At 40.3% G+C, this 16,293-nt stretch overlaps 1 protein-coding gene across 1 annotated transcript in view; it reads left to right on the plus strand.

The window, feature by feature from the left end:
* Positions 1-16,293, plus strand: part of HORMAD2 (HORMA domain containing 2) — a 503,384-nt gene that overhangs the window by 162,473 nt on the left and 324,618 nt on the right. The window contains exon 4 of the mRNA XM_053699837.1: positions 14,476-14,512. Coding sequence (XP_053555812.1) covers positions 14,476-14,512 — 37 coding nt within the window. The remainder of the gene's footprint in view (positions 1-14,475; positions 14,513-16,293) is intronic.

Raw genomic sequence — 16,293 nt, forward strand, 5'->3', positions numbered from 1 at the left:
ACGTTTATTTGTGTATTTTTTTCTGCTGCCTGGGTTAGTTATCATTTGCTGAGGGGAACAATCCTTTGCTAAAACTGTATATTCTGACAAAGATTGATGCTATAACTTAATTATTTTATCTGTTATAATATTTTCTGTGCTTCTTAAAGGCACAGTTCGTTTTCATATTATTTGTAAATTACTTTGAAAAGTATTTCCAAGTTGCTGTTTATTTGCTAGTGTGTTAAACATGTCTGATTCAGAGGAATATCTCTGTGCTATATGTGTTAATGCCAAAGTGGAGCCCAATAGAAATTTATGTACTAAATGTATTGATGCTACTTTAAAAAATAGTCAATCTGTACAAATTGAACATATTTCACCAAACAACGAGGGGAGAGTTATGCCGACTAACTCGCCTCACGTGTCAGTACCTGCATCTCCCGCTCAGGAGGTGCGTGATATTGTAGCGCCGAGTGCATCTGGGCGGCCATTACAAATCACATTACAAGATATGGCTACTGTTATGACTGAAGTTTTGGCTAAACTACCAGAACTAAGAGGTAAACGTGATCACTCTGGGATGAGAACAGAGTGCGCTGATAATGCAAGGGCCATGTCTGATACTGCGTCACAGTTTGCAGAACGTGAAGACGGAGAGCTTCATTCTGTGGGTGACGGTTCTGATCCAAATAAACTGGACTCAGACATTTCAAATTTTAAATTTAAGCTTGAGAACCTCCGTGTGTTACTAGGGGAGGTATTAGCGGCTCTGAATGATTGTAACACAGTTGCAATCCCAGAAAAAATGTGTAGGTTGGATAAATATTTTGCGGTACCGACGAGTACTGACGTTTTTCCTATACCTAAGAGACTTACTGACATTGTTACTAAGGAGTGGGATAGACCCGGTGTGCCTTTCTCACCCCCTCCTATATTCAGAAAAATGTTTCCAATAGACGCCGCCACACGGGACTTATGGCAAATGGTCCCTAAGGTGGAGGGAGCAGTTTCTACTTTAGCTAAGCGTACCACTATCCCAGTGGAGGATAGCTGTGCTTTTTCAGATCCAATGGATAAAAAATTAGAGGGTTACCTTAAGAAAATGTTTGTTCAACAAGGGTTTATATTGCAACCTCTTGCATGTATTGCGCCTGTCACGGCTGCAGCAGCATTTTGGTTTGAGTCTCTGGAAGAGACACTTCAATCATCCACACTAGATGACATCACACACAAACTTAAATTCCTTAAGTTAGCTAATTCATTTATTTCAGATGCCGTAGTACATTTAACTAAACTTGCGGCTAAAAATTCAGGATTCGCCATTCAGGCACGCAGAGCTCTGTGGCTAAAATCCTGGTCAGCTGATGTTACGTCTAAATCTAAATTGCTTAATATTCCTTTCAAAGGGCAGACCTTATTCGGGCCCGGCTTGAAAGAGATTATTGATGACATTACAGGAGGTAAAGGTCATGCCCTGCCTCAGGACAAGGCCAAAGCCAAGGCTAGACAGTCCAATTTTCGTTCCTTTCGTAATTTCAAAGCAGGAGCAGCATCAACTTCCTCTGCACCAAAACAGGAAGGAGCTGTTGCTCGCTACAGACAAGGCTGGAAACCTAACCAGTCCTGGAACAGGGGCAAACAGGCCAGAAAACCTGCTGCTGCCCCTAAGACAGCATGAATTGAGGGCCCCCGATCCGGGACCGGATCTAGTGGGGGGCAGACTTTCCCTCTTCGCCCAGGCTTGGGCAAGAGATGTTCAGGATCCCTGGGCGTTAGAGATCATATCTCAGGGATACCTTCTGGACTTCAAATCCTCTCCCCCAAGAGGGAGATTTCATCTGTCAAGGTTGTCAACAAACCTAACAAAGAAGGAAGCGTTTCTACGCTGCGTACAAGATCTTTTATTAATGGGAGTGATCCATCCAGTTCCGCGGTTGGAACAAGGACAAGGGTTTTACTCAAATCTGTTTGTAGTTCCCAAAAAAGAGGGAACCTTCAGGCCAATCTTGGATTTAAAGATCCTAAACAAATTCCTAAGAGTTCCATCGTTCAAGATGGAAACTATTCGAACAATTTTGCCCATGATCCAAGAGGGTCAGTACTTGACCACAGTGGATTTAAAGGATGCTTACCTTCACATACCGATTCACAGAAGTCATTACCGGTATCTAAGGTTTGCCTTTTTAGACAGGCATTACCAGTTTGTAGCTCTTCCATTCGGACTGGCTACGGCTCCAAGAATCTTCACAAAGGTTCTGGGCACTCTTCTGGCGGTACTAAGACCGCGAGGAATTTCAGTAGCTCCGTACTTAGACGACATACTGATACAAGCTTCAAGCTTTCAAACTGCCAAATCTCATACAGAGATAGTACTGGCATTTCTAAGGTCGCATGGATGGAAAGTGAACGAAGAGAAAAGTTCTCTCTTTCCACTCACAAGAGTTCCCTTCCTGGGGACTCTGATAGATTCTGTAGAAATGAAGATTTACCTGACAGAGGACAGGTTAACAAAACTTCAAAATGCATGCCGTGTCCTTCATTCCATTCAAGAGACCAGAAATTCTCTTCTATGGTGGCTTTATCGGCCACATCTGTCCAGGGGAATGCCATTCAGCAGGCCAGACTGGTCAATTGTAACAACAGACGCCAGCCTACTAGGTTGGGGCGCTGTCTGGAATTCTCTGAAGGCTCAGGGACTATGGAATCAGGAGGAGAGTCTTCTTCCAATAAACATTCTGGAATTGAGAGCAGTCCTCAATGCTCTTCTGGCTTGGCCCCAGTTAGCAACTCGGGGGTTCATCAGGTTCCAGTCGGACAACATCACGACTGTAGCTTATATCAACCATCAGGGAGGGAGAAGAAGCTCCCTAGCAATGATGGAAGTATCGAAGATAATTCGCTGGGCAGAGTCTCACTCTTGCCACCTGTCTGCAATCCACATCCCGGGAGTGGAGAACTGGGAGGCGGATTTCTTAAGTCGTCAGACTTTTCATCCGGGGGAGTGGGAACTTCATCCAGAGGTCTTTGCCCAAATACTTCCACGTTGGGGCAAACCAGAGATAGATCTCATGGCGTCTCGACAGAACGCCAAGCTTCCGCGCTACGGGTCCAGATCCAGGGATCCGGGAGCGGTCCTGATAGATGCCTTGACAGCACCATGGACCTTCAGGATGGCTTATGTGTTTCCACCTTTCCCGATGCTTCCTCGATTGATTGCCAGAATCAAACAGGAGAAAGCATCAGTGATTCTAATAGCGCCTGCATGGCCACGCAGGACTTGGTATACAGATCTGGTGGACATGTCATTCTGTCCACCTTGGTCGTTACCTCTGAAACAGGACCTTCTGATTCAGGGTCCTTTCAAACATCAAAATCTAACTTCTCTGAAGCTGACTGCTTGGAAATTGAACGCTTGATCTTATCAAAGCGTGGTTTTTCTGAGTCAGTTATTGATACCTTAATACAGGCTAGGAAGCCTGTCACCAGAAAGATTTACCATAAAATATGGCGTAAATACCTATATTGGTGCGAATCCAAAGGTTACTCTTGGAGTAAGGTTAGGATTCCTAGGATATTGTCTTTTCTACAAGAAGGTTTAGAAAAGGGGTTATCCGCTAGTTCCTTAAAGGGACAGATCTCAGCTCTGTCCATTCTGTTACACAAGCGTCTGTCAGAAGTTCCAGACGTTCAGGCTTTTTGTCAGGCTTTGGCCAGGATTAAACCTGTGTTTAAAGCTGTGGCTCCACCATGGAGTTTAAACCTTGTTCTTAACGTTTTACAGGGTGTTCCGTTTGAACCCCTTCATTCCATTGATATAAAGTTGTTATCTTGGAAAGTTCTATTTTTAATGGCTATTTCCTCGGCTCGAAGAGTCTCTGAGTTATCAGCCTTACATTGTGATTCTCCTTATTTGATTTTTCACTCGGATAAGGTAGTTCTGCGTACTAAGCCTGGGTTCTTACCTAAGGTAGTCACTAACAGGAATATCAATCAGGAGATTGTTGTTCCATCCTTGTGCCCAAATCCTTCTTCGAGGAAGGAACGTCTTTTGCACAATCTGGATGTAGTTCGTGCCCTTAAATTTTATTTACAGGCAACTAAAGATTTTCGACAAACGTCTTCCCTGTTTGTCGTTTACTCTGGTCAGAGGAGAGGTCAAAAAGCTTCTGCTACCTCTCTCTCTTTTTGGCTTCGTAGCATAATTCGTTTAGCTTATGAGACTGCTGGACAGCAGCCTCCTGAAAGAATTACAGCTCATTCCACTAGAGCTGTGGCTTCCACTTGGGCCTTTAAGAATGAGGCCTCTGTTGAACAGATTTGCAAGGCTGCAACTTGGTCTTCACTTCATACTTTTTCCAAATTTTACAAATTTGACACTTTTGCTTCCTCTGAGGCTATTTTTGGGAGAAAGGTTCTTCAGGCAGTGGTTCCTTCTGTATAAAGAGCCTGCCTATCCCTCCCGTCATCCGTGTACTTTTGCTTTGGTATTGGTATCCCACAAGTAATGATGACCCGTGGACTGATCACACTTAACAGAAGAAAACATAATTTATGCTTACCTGATAAATTCCTTTCTTCTGTAGTGTGATCAGTCCACGGCCCGCCCTGTTTTTTAAGGCAGGTAAATATTTTTTAAATTATACTCCAGTCACCACTACACCCTTGGCTTCTCCTTTCTCGTTGGTCCTTGGTCGAATGACTGGAGGTGACGTAGAGGGGAGGAGCTATATAGCAACTCTGCTGGGTGAATCCTCTTGCACTTCCTGTAGGGGAGCAGTTAATATCCCACAAGTAATGATGACCCGTGGACTGATCACACTACAGAAGAAAGGAATTTATCAGGTAAGCATAAATTATGTTTTTTGGAGCCTAACCAGCATTTGTTTGAACTCTCGATACCAGAGTTAATTTTATGGTGCGGCCAGAAAAAAGCCCGCGGAGCCTTAACAGCCCTTTTACCGCCAAACTCCAAATCTAGGCCTAATATTGTTAAAACATATAATAAGGCCTGGGTGGAAATGGCCCAAAAAAGGTAATATTATCCTGTTTCTAACATATTCTTGTACTATAGCTCCCATCCACAATAGTTGTTTCTGAAGGGTACATATAGTAATATTCACTTGTAAGATGTAAATCAATGTATCTCACATCCAATATAAATTGACCCATTGGTATATATAATAGTGATGTTACTGATAGGGTGGGCATTATCAGGTGTTTTAAGTCTGCAGGTGAGAGGTTGTGGTGTGTGTGATTGGTATAACACAATTGCAAAGAGGCAGCCTTCAATAAGGTGTTAGAAATGATCATATGAGCCATCCTAGGTTTTGCTTTCAACTAAGAATACCAAGAGAACAAAGCAAGTGTTCAAATTAAATCTGAAAGTAGTTTGAAATAACATGCCCTATTTAAAAGAAGAAGGTTTTCTTTGGACTTGACTGTCCCTTTATATATTTTGGCATCAGTGCCAAGCTGTGTTAGCATTAGAATAAATTACACTCCAGTGGATTCTAAAGAGATGAAGATAATACAATTGAAAGTAAATAAGCAAGTATATGTCCACAATGTGATAAAGTACCTACAAGCTCAATCCATCTGACTCTTTCAAATACACAAATAAACATTAAAAAAGCAATATCATAGTATACTGTCCCTTTAACCTTGAGATGCTGCTTAAATGTATGTGTTTGTTAAGGCTTCCAGGGAGTTACGTAGGTTTTTTTAGTCAGTGCAAGGGCTCCTTCGCCTGCAATTTGTGGCGAGATGAGAATGGAGTAGATTTTCTGAAATCTGCGCGCGTAAGTGCTTACGCTGTATATTGGATACCAAACTTTGCGTGTTTTGTATGTCAGTCTATGGGTAAAAATAATACGGGCGAAGGCAGAAATATACGTGCGTAAGTTGTATGCTACGCCGTATATGTGATACCAAACCCGCGCAAAATTTGGCGTCGCCGGCTTTTGCGGACAACGCTGCATATCGGATCGGACCCCCAGTTCTTTCCTCCAAATTTACTCAGATATGGAATCCACCTCTTGGAGTATGTAGGTACAGACTGATAGAATAACTTCCCCTGTCACTTGCTGACAAACATGACTGTTCCAAATCTCAGCAATTCACTGAAAATCTTTCCTCTTGATATCACTTAAAGCACAGGCACTATTTTGCAAGGAGGAATGGTCCAAAATCATCCTTCATCCAGAATGCAGACACTCATTACAGGCTATAGGAAGCGTCTAGAGGCTGTTATTTCTGCTAAAGGAGGCTTTACTAAATATTGATGCAATATTTCTGTTGGGGTGCCCAAATTTATGCACCTGTCTAATTGCGTTTGGATGCATATTGCACATTTTCTGTTAATCCAATAAACCTCATTTCACTACTGAAATATTACTGTGTCCTTCAGTTATTTGATAGATCAAAATGAAATTGCTGATCAAAAACACCCAATTATTTATAAATGAAAATTGTCAGGGGTTAATTTTGGGACCGCCATTTAAAACACAGCTGTGACTACCAGTGCACAGGGTTCAGTTCAGTTGCTCAAGTAAAGGGTAGTAGCTGTTTCGCATCACTTATTCTGACATACTAAGACTATCCACTTTGTACCCATACACGGGTAACTGTATATTTCATTACTGAATTGAACTTCTTCATTGCAGTGCTGGAAATCGTGACACATTTCTGTGACTTTCAACAGGAACTTTTTTCTTTATTATTTTAATTATTGGTTTGAGAGCTCTCTAATAATAATTTTTTAATTATTTTGAGGATTCATAGTGCACTTTGATGAGGAGTTGCAATATCTGTAATATTTAATGCCTTGTGGTTGCTCCAATAAATACTTTATATATGCTCCCCTTTTGTTAGCAGTGAATTTAAATGTATTAACATTGGTTTTCCTTTTTTACTGACATGTTGAGGTTTCTTAGACCTAGGAATTATATCCATAGATTTTGAGGTATTAGTTAGTGCTGGACAGGAATTGCTTTAAAGTCTTTTTCTTGTTGAACATTTTATAACTTTTTCTCCTGCACCAATGGCCTGTCAATACTACAAAAACAGGTTATTGTTACTAGCCCTTTATTGGTAATATTGTTAGTTGCTGACAACACTTTTTTATACTATATATATATATATATATATATATATATATATATATATATATATATATATGTGTGTGTGTGTGTGTGTGTGCATTAAAGTAGAGCCCTTTGCTGTCAAGTAGATGAAAACATGAAAGATCATATTTATGCAATATTCATTTTAAATAAATTGTTTAACTATGTATTTACTGTATATGTAATATGTTTTAAGTATTTTTAAACAGATATTACTTTATATATCTTTATATATGTATTCCTATATATAATCATGTTTATATATATATATGTATATATATATATGTATATATTTATATATATATATATATATTTGTGCAAAAATACTTCAAATATATAAGTAAATATCACTTTAAGAATAAATAAAACATATTCTGCTATGTGCAGAACATTGAATTATGAAATATGCAACGTTGTTCTTTTAAATAACCACAATCGTGTTTGTGTGATTTATGGGTATTTTTTCAACTTTTTCTGCAATATTGAAGTCTATGGGGGAATGTGATTTTGCTTTCTAAACTTTTCAAAGTATTTGTTACTGCGACTTTGCAAACGCAAGAGCGCAAACTTTTTTCTTTTACAGGATATGACGAGTCCACGGATTTCATCCTTACTTGTGGGATTTATCCTCCTGCTAACAGGAAGTGGCAAAGAGCACCACAGCAGAGCTGTATATATAGCTCCTCCCTTCCCTCCACCCCCAGTCATTCTCTTTGCCTGTGTTAGTAATAGAAAGAGGTAAAGTGAGGTGTTAGTTTAGATTCTTCAATCAAGAAGTTTTTATTTTAAAAATGGTGCCAGTGAGTTGTTGGGACGGCTAGTGCGACGCCCATGGTGGGCGGGGCTTAATTTGCACGCTCAGACGCGCAGTTTTTCTTCAGTTTAAGGCTGCAAAGCTCCAGTGGGGCCCATGTTAAATTTGCAATCGACGGATCGTCATTTTCACAGAATTTGAGTACCCTGGGGGTAGGTAGGCACCACAGCAGAGCTTTGGCGAGGTGCAGGGGCTTAGATTGTTTAAAAATTTGTTATATCCAATAAAGGTGCTATAAAATGTTACATAGCATTTTCTAACAAGCCGTGCAATATTATTTAGCTAATTTGAGCTTATTAGGATATTTTTTATTGCTGCAAAAATCACAGACCGGGTATACTGTTCTCACATTCTCCTAATTTTAAGAAAATGTATCCCATATCTGACACTGTTCGGGACTTTTAGCAGACGGTCCCTTAGGTGGAGGGAGCTATATCTACCCTGGCTAAGCGTACAACTATTCCTATTGAGGGCAGCTGTGCTTTCAAAGACCCCATGGATAAGAAATTTAGAGGGTCTTCTAAAGAAGTTATTTATTCATCAGGGTTTCCTTTTACAACCGACAGCCTGCATTGTACCAGTTACCACTGCGGCGGCTTTCTCGTTTGATGCCTTAGAAGAGTCTCTTAAGACTGAGACTCCTTTAGAGGATATTTTAGATAGAATTAAGGCTCTCAAGCTGGCTAATTCTTTTATCACAGATGCCGCTTTTCAAATTGCTAAGTTGGCGGCTAAGAATGCCGGATTTGCCATTTTAGCACGTAGAGCGTTATGGTTAAAATCTTGGTCTACTGATGTGTCATCTAAGTCAAAGCTTTTGGCGATTCCTTTCAAGGGTAAAACCCTATTCGAGCCTGACTTGAAGGAAATCATTTCTGACATTACTGGAGGTAAGGGTCATCTCCTACCTCAGGATAAGACTGTTAAATTGAGGGGTAAACAAATAATTTTCATTCCTTTCAGAACTTTAAAGGAGTCCCCTCTTCTTCCTCTTCTTCCGCGAAACTGGAAGGGAATTTTGCTCAGGCCAACTCCGTCTGGAGACCCAACCAGGCTTGGAACAAGGGTAAACAAGCCAAGAAGCCTGCTGCTGCTACCAAGACAGCATGAAGGGGCAGCCCCTGATCCGGGACCGGATCTAGTAGGAGGGAGACTTTCTCTCTTTGCCCAGGCTTTGGTAAGAGATGTTCAGGACCCCTGGGCACTGCAAATCGTGACCCACGGGTATCAACTGGAATTAAAAATTTTCTCCCAAGGGGGAGATTTCTTCTTTCACGATTGTCTGTAGACCAGATAAAAAGATAGGCATTCTTATGTTGTGTAAAAGAACTCTCTACTATGGGAGTAATTCGTCCCGTTCCAAGACTGGAACAGGGGCAGGGGTTTTACTCAAATCTTTTCGTGGTTCCCAAAAACAGGGAACGTTCAGACCCATTTTAGATCTCAAGAGTCTAAACAAGTTTCTCAGAGTCCCATCTTTCAAGATGGAGACTATTTGAACAATTTTACCAATGATCCACAAGGGTCAATATATGACTACCGTGGACTTGAAGAATGCATACCTTCATATTCCTATCCACAAGGATCATCATCAGTACCTAAGGTTTGCCTTCCTGGACAAACATTTTCAGTTTGTGGCTCTTCCCTTCAATTTGGCCACAGCACCCAGGATCTTCACAAAGGTTCTAGGGTCCCTTCTGGCGGTTCTCAGGCCGCGGGGCATTGCAGTGGAGCCTTATCTGGATGATATTCTGATCCAGGCATCAACTTATCATCTGACAAAATCTCATACAGACATGCTGTTGTCCTTTCTGAGAACTCACGGATGGAAGGTGAATCTAGAAAAGAGTTCACTAATTCCACAGACAAAGGTTCCCTTCTTGGGAATTCTGATAGATTCTATATCCATGAAGATTTTTCTGACGGAGGTCAGCAAGTCAAAGATTCTAAATACATGCCGAGCCCTTCAGTCCAATCCTCGGCCATCAGTGGCTCAGTGCATGGAGGTAATTGGATTGATGGTGGCGGCAATGGACATCATTCCGTTTGCTCAATTTCATCTCAGACCACTGCAACTGTGCATGTTCGGACAGTGGAATGGGGATTATGCAAATGTATCTCCTCAGATAAATCTGGACCAGGAGACCAGAGACTCTCTTCTTTGGTGGTTGTCGCCGGATCATCTGTCCCAAGGGACGTGTTTCCGCAGACCCTCGTGGGTGATAGTGACAACGGACGCCAGTCTACTAGGCTGGGGTGCAGTCTGGAATTCCCTGAAGGCTCAGGGTGTGTGGACTCAGGTGGAGTCTCTACTTCCAATCAATATTCTGGAATTGAGAGCAATATTCAATGCGCTTCAGGCGTGGCCTCAGTTAGCTTCGGACACATTCATCCGTTTTCAGTCGGACAACATCACGACTGTGGCTTACATCAATCATCAGGGAGTTACGAGGAGTTCCTTAGCGATGACAGAAGTATCCAATATAATTAGATGGGCGGAGGCTCACTCTTATTATCTGTTAGCAATCTACATCCCAGGAGTGGACAACTGGGAAGTGGACTTTAAAAGCCGACAGGCATTTCATCCGGGGGAGTGGGAACTCCATCCGGAGGTCTTTGCCTCCCTGATTCTCAGATGGGGCAGACCGGAATTGGATCTGATGGCGTCTCGGCAGAATGCCAAGCTCCCAAGATACGGATCCAGGTTGAGGGATCCTCAGGCCGAACTGATAGATGCCTTGGCAGTGCCTTGGTCATTCAACCTAGCTTATGTGTTTCCACCGTTTCCTCTCCTTCCCCAGGTGATTGCTCGGATCAAACAGGAGAGAGCTTCAGTAATTCTAATCGCGCCTGCATGGACATGTCCTCTCTGCCGCCGTGGAAACTTCCATTGAGACAGGACCTTCTCATTCAAGGTCCTTTCCAGCATCCAAATCTAATTTCTCTGCAGCTGACTGCTTGGAGATTGAACGCTTGATTTTATCTAAGCGGGGGTTCTCTGATTCGGTCATTGATACTCTGATTCAGGCACGTAAACCTGTTACTAGAAAGATTTACCATGAGATATGGCATAAATATCTTTATTGGTGTGAATCCAAGAACTACTCATGGAGTAGAGTTATGATTCCCAGGATTCTGTCTTTTCTCCAAGAAGGATTGGAGAAAGGGTTATCAGCAAGTTCCTTAAAGGGACAAATCTGCTTTCTCGATTTTACTTCACAAACGTTTGGCAGATGTTCCAGATGTTCAGTCTTTTTGTCAGGCTTTGACCAGGATCAAGCCTGTGTTTAGACCAATTGCTCCACCCTGGAGTTTGAATTTAGTTCTTAATGTTCTTCAAGGGGTTCCGTTTGAACCCATGCCTTCCATAGATATTAAGTTATTATCTTTGAAAGTTTTGTTTTTGGTTGCTATTTCTTCTGCTCATAGAGTTTCTGAGCTTTCAGCGTTACAATGTGATTCGCCTTATCTTATCTTCCATTCTGATAAGGTGGTTTTACGTACCAAACCTGGTTTCCTTCCTAAGGTTCTTTCTAATAAGAATATTAATCAGTAAATCATGGTCCCTTCTTTATGTCCTAACCCTTCTTCTAAGAAGGAGTGTATGTTGCATAACTTGGACGTAGTCCGTGCCTTGAAGTTTTACTTGCAGGCGACTAAGGATTTCTGTTAATCATCTTCATTATTCATTGTTTTTTCTGGAAAGCGTAGGGGTCAGAAAGCTACGGCTACCTCACTTTCTTTTTGGCTGAAGAGTATCATCCGTCTGGCGTATGAGACTGCTGGACAGCAGCCTCCTGAAAGAATTACGGCTCATTTTACTAGGGCTGTGGCTTCCTCATGGGCATTTACAAATTATGCTTCTGTTGAACAGATTTGCAAGGCTGCAACTTGGTCGTCTCTTCACACTTTTTCCAAATTTGATACTTTTGCTTTTTCTGAGGCTGTTTTTGGGAGAAAGGTTCTTCAAGCAGTGGTGCCTTCTGTTTAGGTTCCTATCTTGTCCCTCCCTTTTATCTGTGTCCTGTAGCTTTGGTATTGTATCCCACAAGTAAGGATGAAATCCGTGGACTCATCATAGCTTGTAAAATAAAAGGAAATTTATGCTTACCTGATAAATGTATTTCTTTTACGATATGACGAGTCCCCTGCCCACCCTGTCATTTCTATGACTGGAGATGGAGGGAAGGGAGGAGCTATATATACAGCTCTGCTGTGGTGCTCTTTGCCACTTCCTGTTAGCAGGAGGATAAATCCCACAAGTAAGGATGAAATCCGTGGACTCGTCATATCGTAAAAGAAATAAATTTATCAGGTAAGCATAAATTTCCTTTTCTTTCAACTCGTAATACAAGCACGAGTCGCAGAGCACAAAAAAGTAATTCTATCGGTTTTAATTCTCAAATGCAAGCGCAAACTACCACTCCACTCGTAATCTTGCCCATATGATTTAAAAAAATCTTTAGTTTATTTAATTTGTCCACGTATGGGTCAGAAGACTACAGTTGTTACTTTAGCTTCCACATTGAAGCAGTCATTAAGTGTGGCTTTTTCTATTCTACTAGATTAGTTTCTACTTTGTGGACCTTTTAAAATGATGCTTCTGTTGTGTAGTTTGCATAGAAGCAATATGGTATTTAGTCACTTTTCATTTGAGATAGCTTTTGACAGGAAAGTCCTACAGTCTTAGTGGCTTGTAAAGATGTTCCTGACTTTAATTTATCCCAGTCATTTACTTGTGAACTCCATAGATTGGGTATTAGACCCAGAAGTAATGGCACATGTCCTCTTACCACCTTATGAAAGAAAACAAAATGTATGCTTACCTGATAAATTTCTTTCTTCCAAGGTTGTGAGAGTTCACCATGTTAGAAAACCAAATGTATGCTTACCTGATAAAATTGTTTCATGGTGGTGAGAGTCCACAAGACTCAACCTTTTCTTTATTCAGTTGGCAGCAGTTCTGGTTTGCACTTCATTTACACTACCTTGTTTTTTCCTTTTTTTTCTTTTACTCTCCTTTCTTGGTCATATGTTTGACAAGGAAGTAGGAGGGATTAAAAGCTTTTGGTATATTGGATATTTTTGCTACCTCCTAGTTTATTGGAGTTTAATTCTACTTGTGATAGCTCATGGACTCTCACCACTATGATAGATGGTTAGCATATATTTTTTTTTTTTTGGCTTGACATATATATATATATATATATATAGTCCTGAAGAAAAGCGCACTCCAAAGGTCTTGATCTTAATTCCACTTTAATTCACATTAAAGTGGAATTAAGATCTAGACCCTTGGAGTGCGCTTTTTCTTCAGGACTGTGCATAGTTTTTTGCTGCACCCAAGGTTTTAGTTGTGAGGTTTGGAGTGCACATTGCCCTTTATATATATATATATATATATATATATATATATATATTTCTTTTTTTCTTTTTTCCCAGTTGGCAGCATTTTTTGTATGCACCTCCTTTACCCTGCTTTGTCCTTTTACTATTTTTCTCCTTTACTTGGGTATAAGTTACTAGAAAATTGAGAGGAAAGCTTGTGGGATGTTGATATATTTACCTCCTCCTAGTGGCTTTTGGACTTTCTTAACCATGAAAGAAAGAAATGTATCAGGTAAACATAACTACACATCACATATGTTGACAGTAATAACAAAGCATAGCATGTCTTAGAGACAATGAAATTACAGTGAATAACCAAATAATTGTGACAAATTTGTGAGCTCTATATGCAGCAGCATGGGTCTGTTTTTACATAGATAAGTCCACAGGTTCCCCACTAGGTTCAGCTCTGTTATATCAATTAATTTGGATTAGAGAAGACTTTATGAATAAGATGGTCTATCAATAAAAATCTATTGAATTTGTCTAATCTTGAATAATAACTTATATTGCAAACAAAGAGGTATTGAAAAATGCTTTAACACAAAATGCTCTCAAAACGTAATGAAAATAATAAGCATAGAAGAAAATATACATATATCTGTTTGATAGTCTAATCACTAGAAATCTCTAAAATCAGTCTCTGAACGGTCAGGGATGCTAAAATTGAGATATAGTTTTACATATAGCAATCTGAAAACACTGTAAAAGTTTATAATCTCTTCACTTTTAGAAGATCATCAGTGAAAAGGGCCAATTTATTTAGTATTGTTGCCTATTTGAAATCCTTTTACCTTATCAGTCTCCATTGTCAGTACAAAAAGTGTGGGAGAAAGAGGATAACCTTGTCTCGCACAATTTTGTTTATGGAATGATTGCAAAAGGGTTCATTCATTTTAACCTTAGCAGAAGGGATTGAATAAGCAAAGAAGATTCCGGAAATCAGTAATTCAGAAAAAGCTAAATGTTGGAGTTATTCATAAGTGCATCCAATCTGTTTTTAGCGTCTGTAGAGAGAAGCATGGAAGGAATTTGGTGTATTCAATCAATTGGAGAACTTTAGTGGTGTTATCTTTCACCTCTTCAATACAAAATCTTGGTATATCTATCTATATATCTATCTAGCAATCTATATACCCTGTTGTTATTATGTTTTTTCTCTTTTTTTAGGATTCAAGGATCTTTTGATGCATTGGAGAAAAAATATGTGAGTATATTCCCCTTTCCCAGCAGTCTTGTGTACATATTATCCATACTGATAGTGTAGGTACATTCCCAGCAAAAATCAATCTAGTTTAATTGTTATTATGCCCCCACATCCTGTTCTTTACTGAAATAATCCAATGATAGATATGTTGCCCATATAATATAAAACAGAGTGATGATAGAAAGTGGATGGTTCATTACGTTGATATTAAATTACATTTTCTCCAACATAGGTGTGTCCGGTCCACGGCGTCATCCTTACTTGTGGGATATTCTCTTCCCCAACAGGAAATGGCAAAGAGCCCAGCAAAGCTGGTCACATGATCCCTCCTAGGCTCCGCCTACCCCAGTCATTCTCTTTGCCGTTGTACAGGCAACATCTCCACGGAGATGGCTTAGAGTTTTTTAGTGTTTAACTGTAGTTTTTATTATTCAATCAAGAGTTTGTTATTTTAAAATAGTGCTGGTATGTACTATTTACTCAGAAACAGAAAAGAGATGAAGATTTCTGTTTGTATGAGGAAAATGATTTTAGCAACCGTTACTAAAATCCATGGCTGTTCCACACAGGACTGTTGAGAGGAATTAACTTCAGTTGGGGGAACAGTGAGCAGTCTCTTGCTGCTTGAGGTATGACACATTCTAACAAGACGATGTAATGCTGGAAGCTGTCATTTTCCCTATGGGATCCGGTAAGCCATGTTTATTAAGATAGTAAATAAGGGCTTCACAAGGGCTTATTAAGACTGTAGACTTTTTCTGGGCTAAATCGATTCATTATTAACACATATTTAGCCTTGAGGAATCATTTAATCTGGGTATTTTGATAAGATTATATCGGCAGGCACTATTTTAGACACCTTATTCTTTAGGGGCTTTCCCAAATCATAGGCAGAGCCTCATTTTCGCGCCGGTGTTGCGCACTTGTTTTTGAGAGGCATGACATGCAGTCGCATGTGTGAGGAGCTCTGATACATAGAAAAGACTTTCTGAAGGCGTCATTTGGTATCGTATTCCCCTTTGGGCTTGGTTGGGTCTCAGCAAAGCAGATACCAGGGACTGTAAAGGGGTTAAAGTTAAAAACGGCTCCGGTTCCGTTATTTTAAGGGTTAAAGCTTCCAAATTTGGTGTGCAATACTTTTAAGGCTTTAAGACACTGTGGTGAAATTTTGGTGAATTTTGAACAATTCCTTCATATTTTTTCGCAATTGCAGTAATAAAGTGTGTTCAGTTTAAAATTTAAAGTGACAGTAACGGTTTTATTTTAAAACGTTTTTTGTACTTTGTTATCAAGTTTATGCCTGTTTAACATGTCTGAACTACCAGATAGACTGTGTTCTGAATGTGGGGAAGCCAGAGTTCCTTCTCATTTAAATAAATGTGATTTATGTGACAATGACAATGATGCCCAAGATGATTCCTCAAGTGAGGGGAGTAAGCATGGTACTGCATCATTCCCTCCTTCGTCTACACGAGTCTTGCCCACTCAGGAGGCCCCTAGTACATCTAGCGCGCCAATACTCCTTACTATGCAACAATTAACGGCTGTAATGGATAATTCTGTCAAAAACATTTTAGCCAAAATGCACACTTATCAGCGTAAGCGCGACTGCTCTGTTTTAGATACTGAAGAGCATGACGACGCTGATAATAATGGTTCTGAAGGGCCCCTAAACCAGTCTGATGGGGCCAGGGAGGTTTTGTCTGAGGGAGAAATTACAGATTCAGGGAACATTTCTCAACAAGCTGAACCTGATGTGATTACGTTTAAATTTAAGTTGG

The sequence above is a fragment of the Bombina bombina genome, chromosome 2 (genome assembly GCF_027579735.1).
Source record: "Bombina bombina isolate aBomBom1 chromosome 2, aBomBom1.pri, whole genome shotgun sequence".
NCBI classification, from domain to species: domain Eukaryota; kingdom Metazoa; phylum Chordata; class Amphibia; order Anura; family Bombinatoridae; genus Bombina; species Bombina bombina.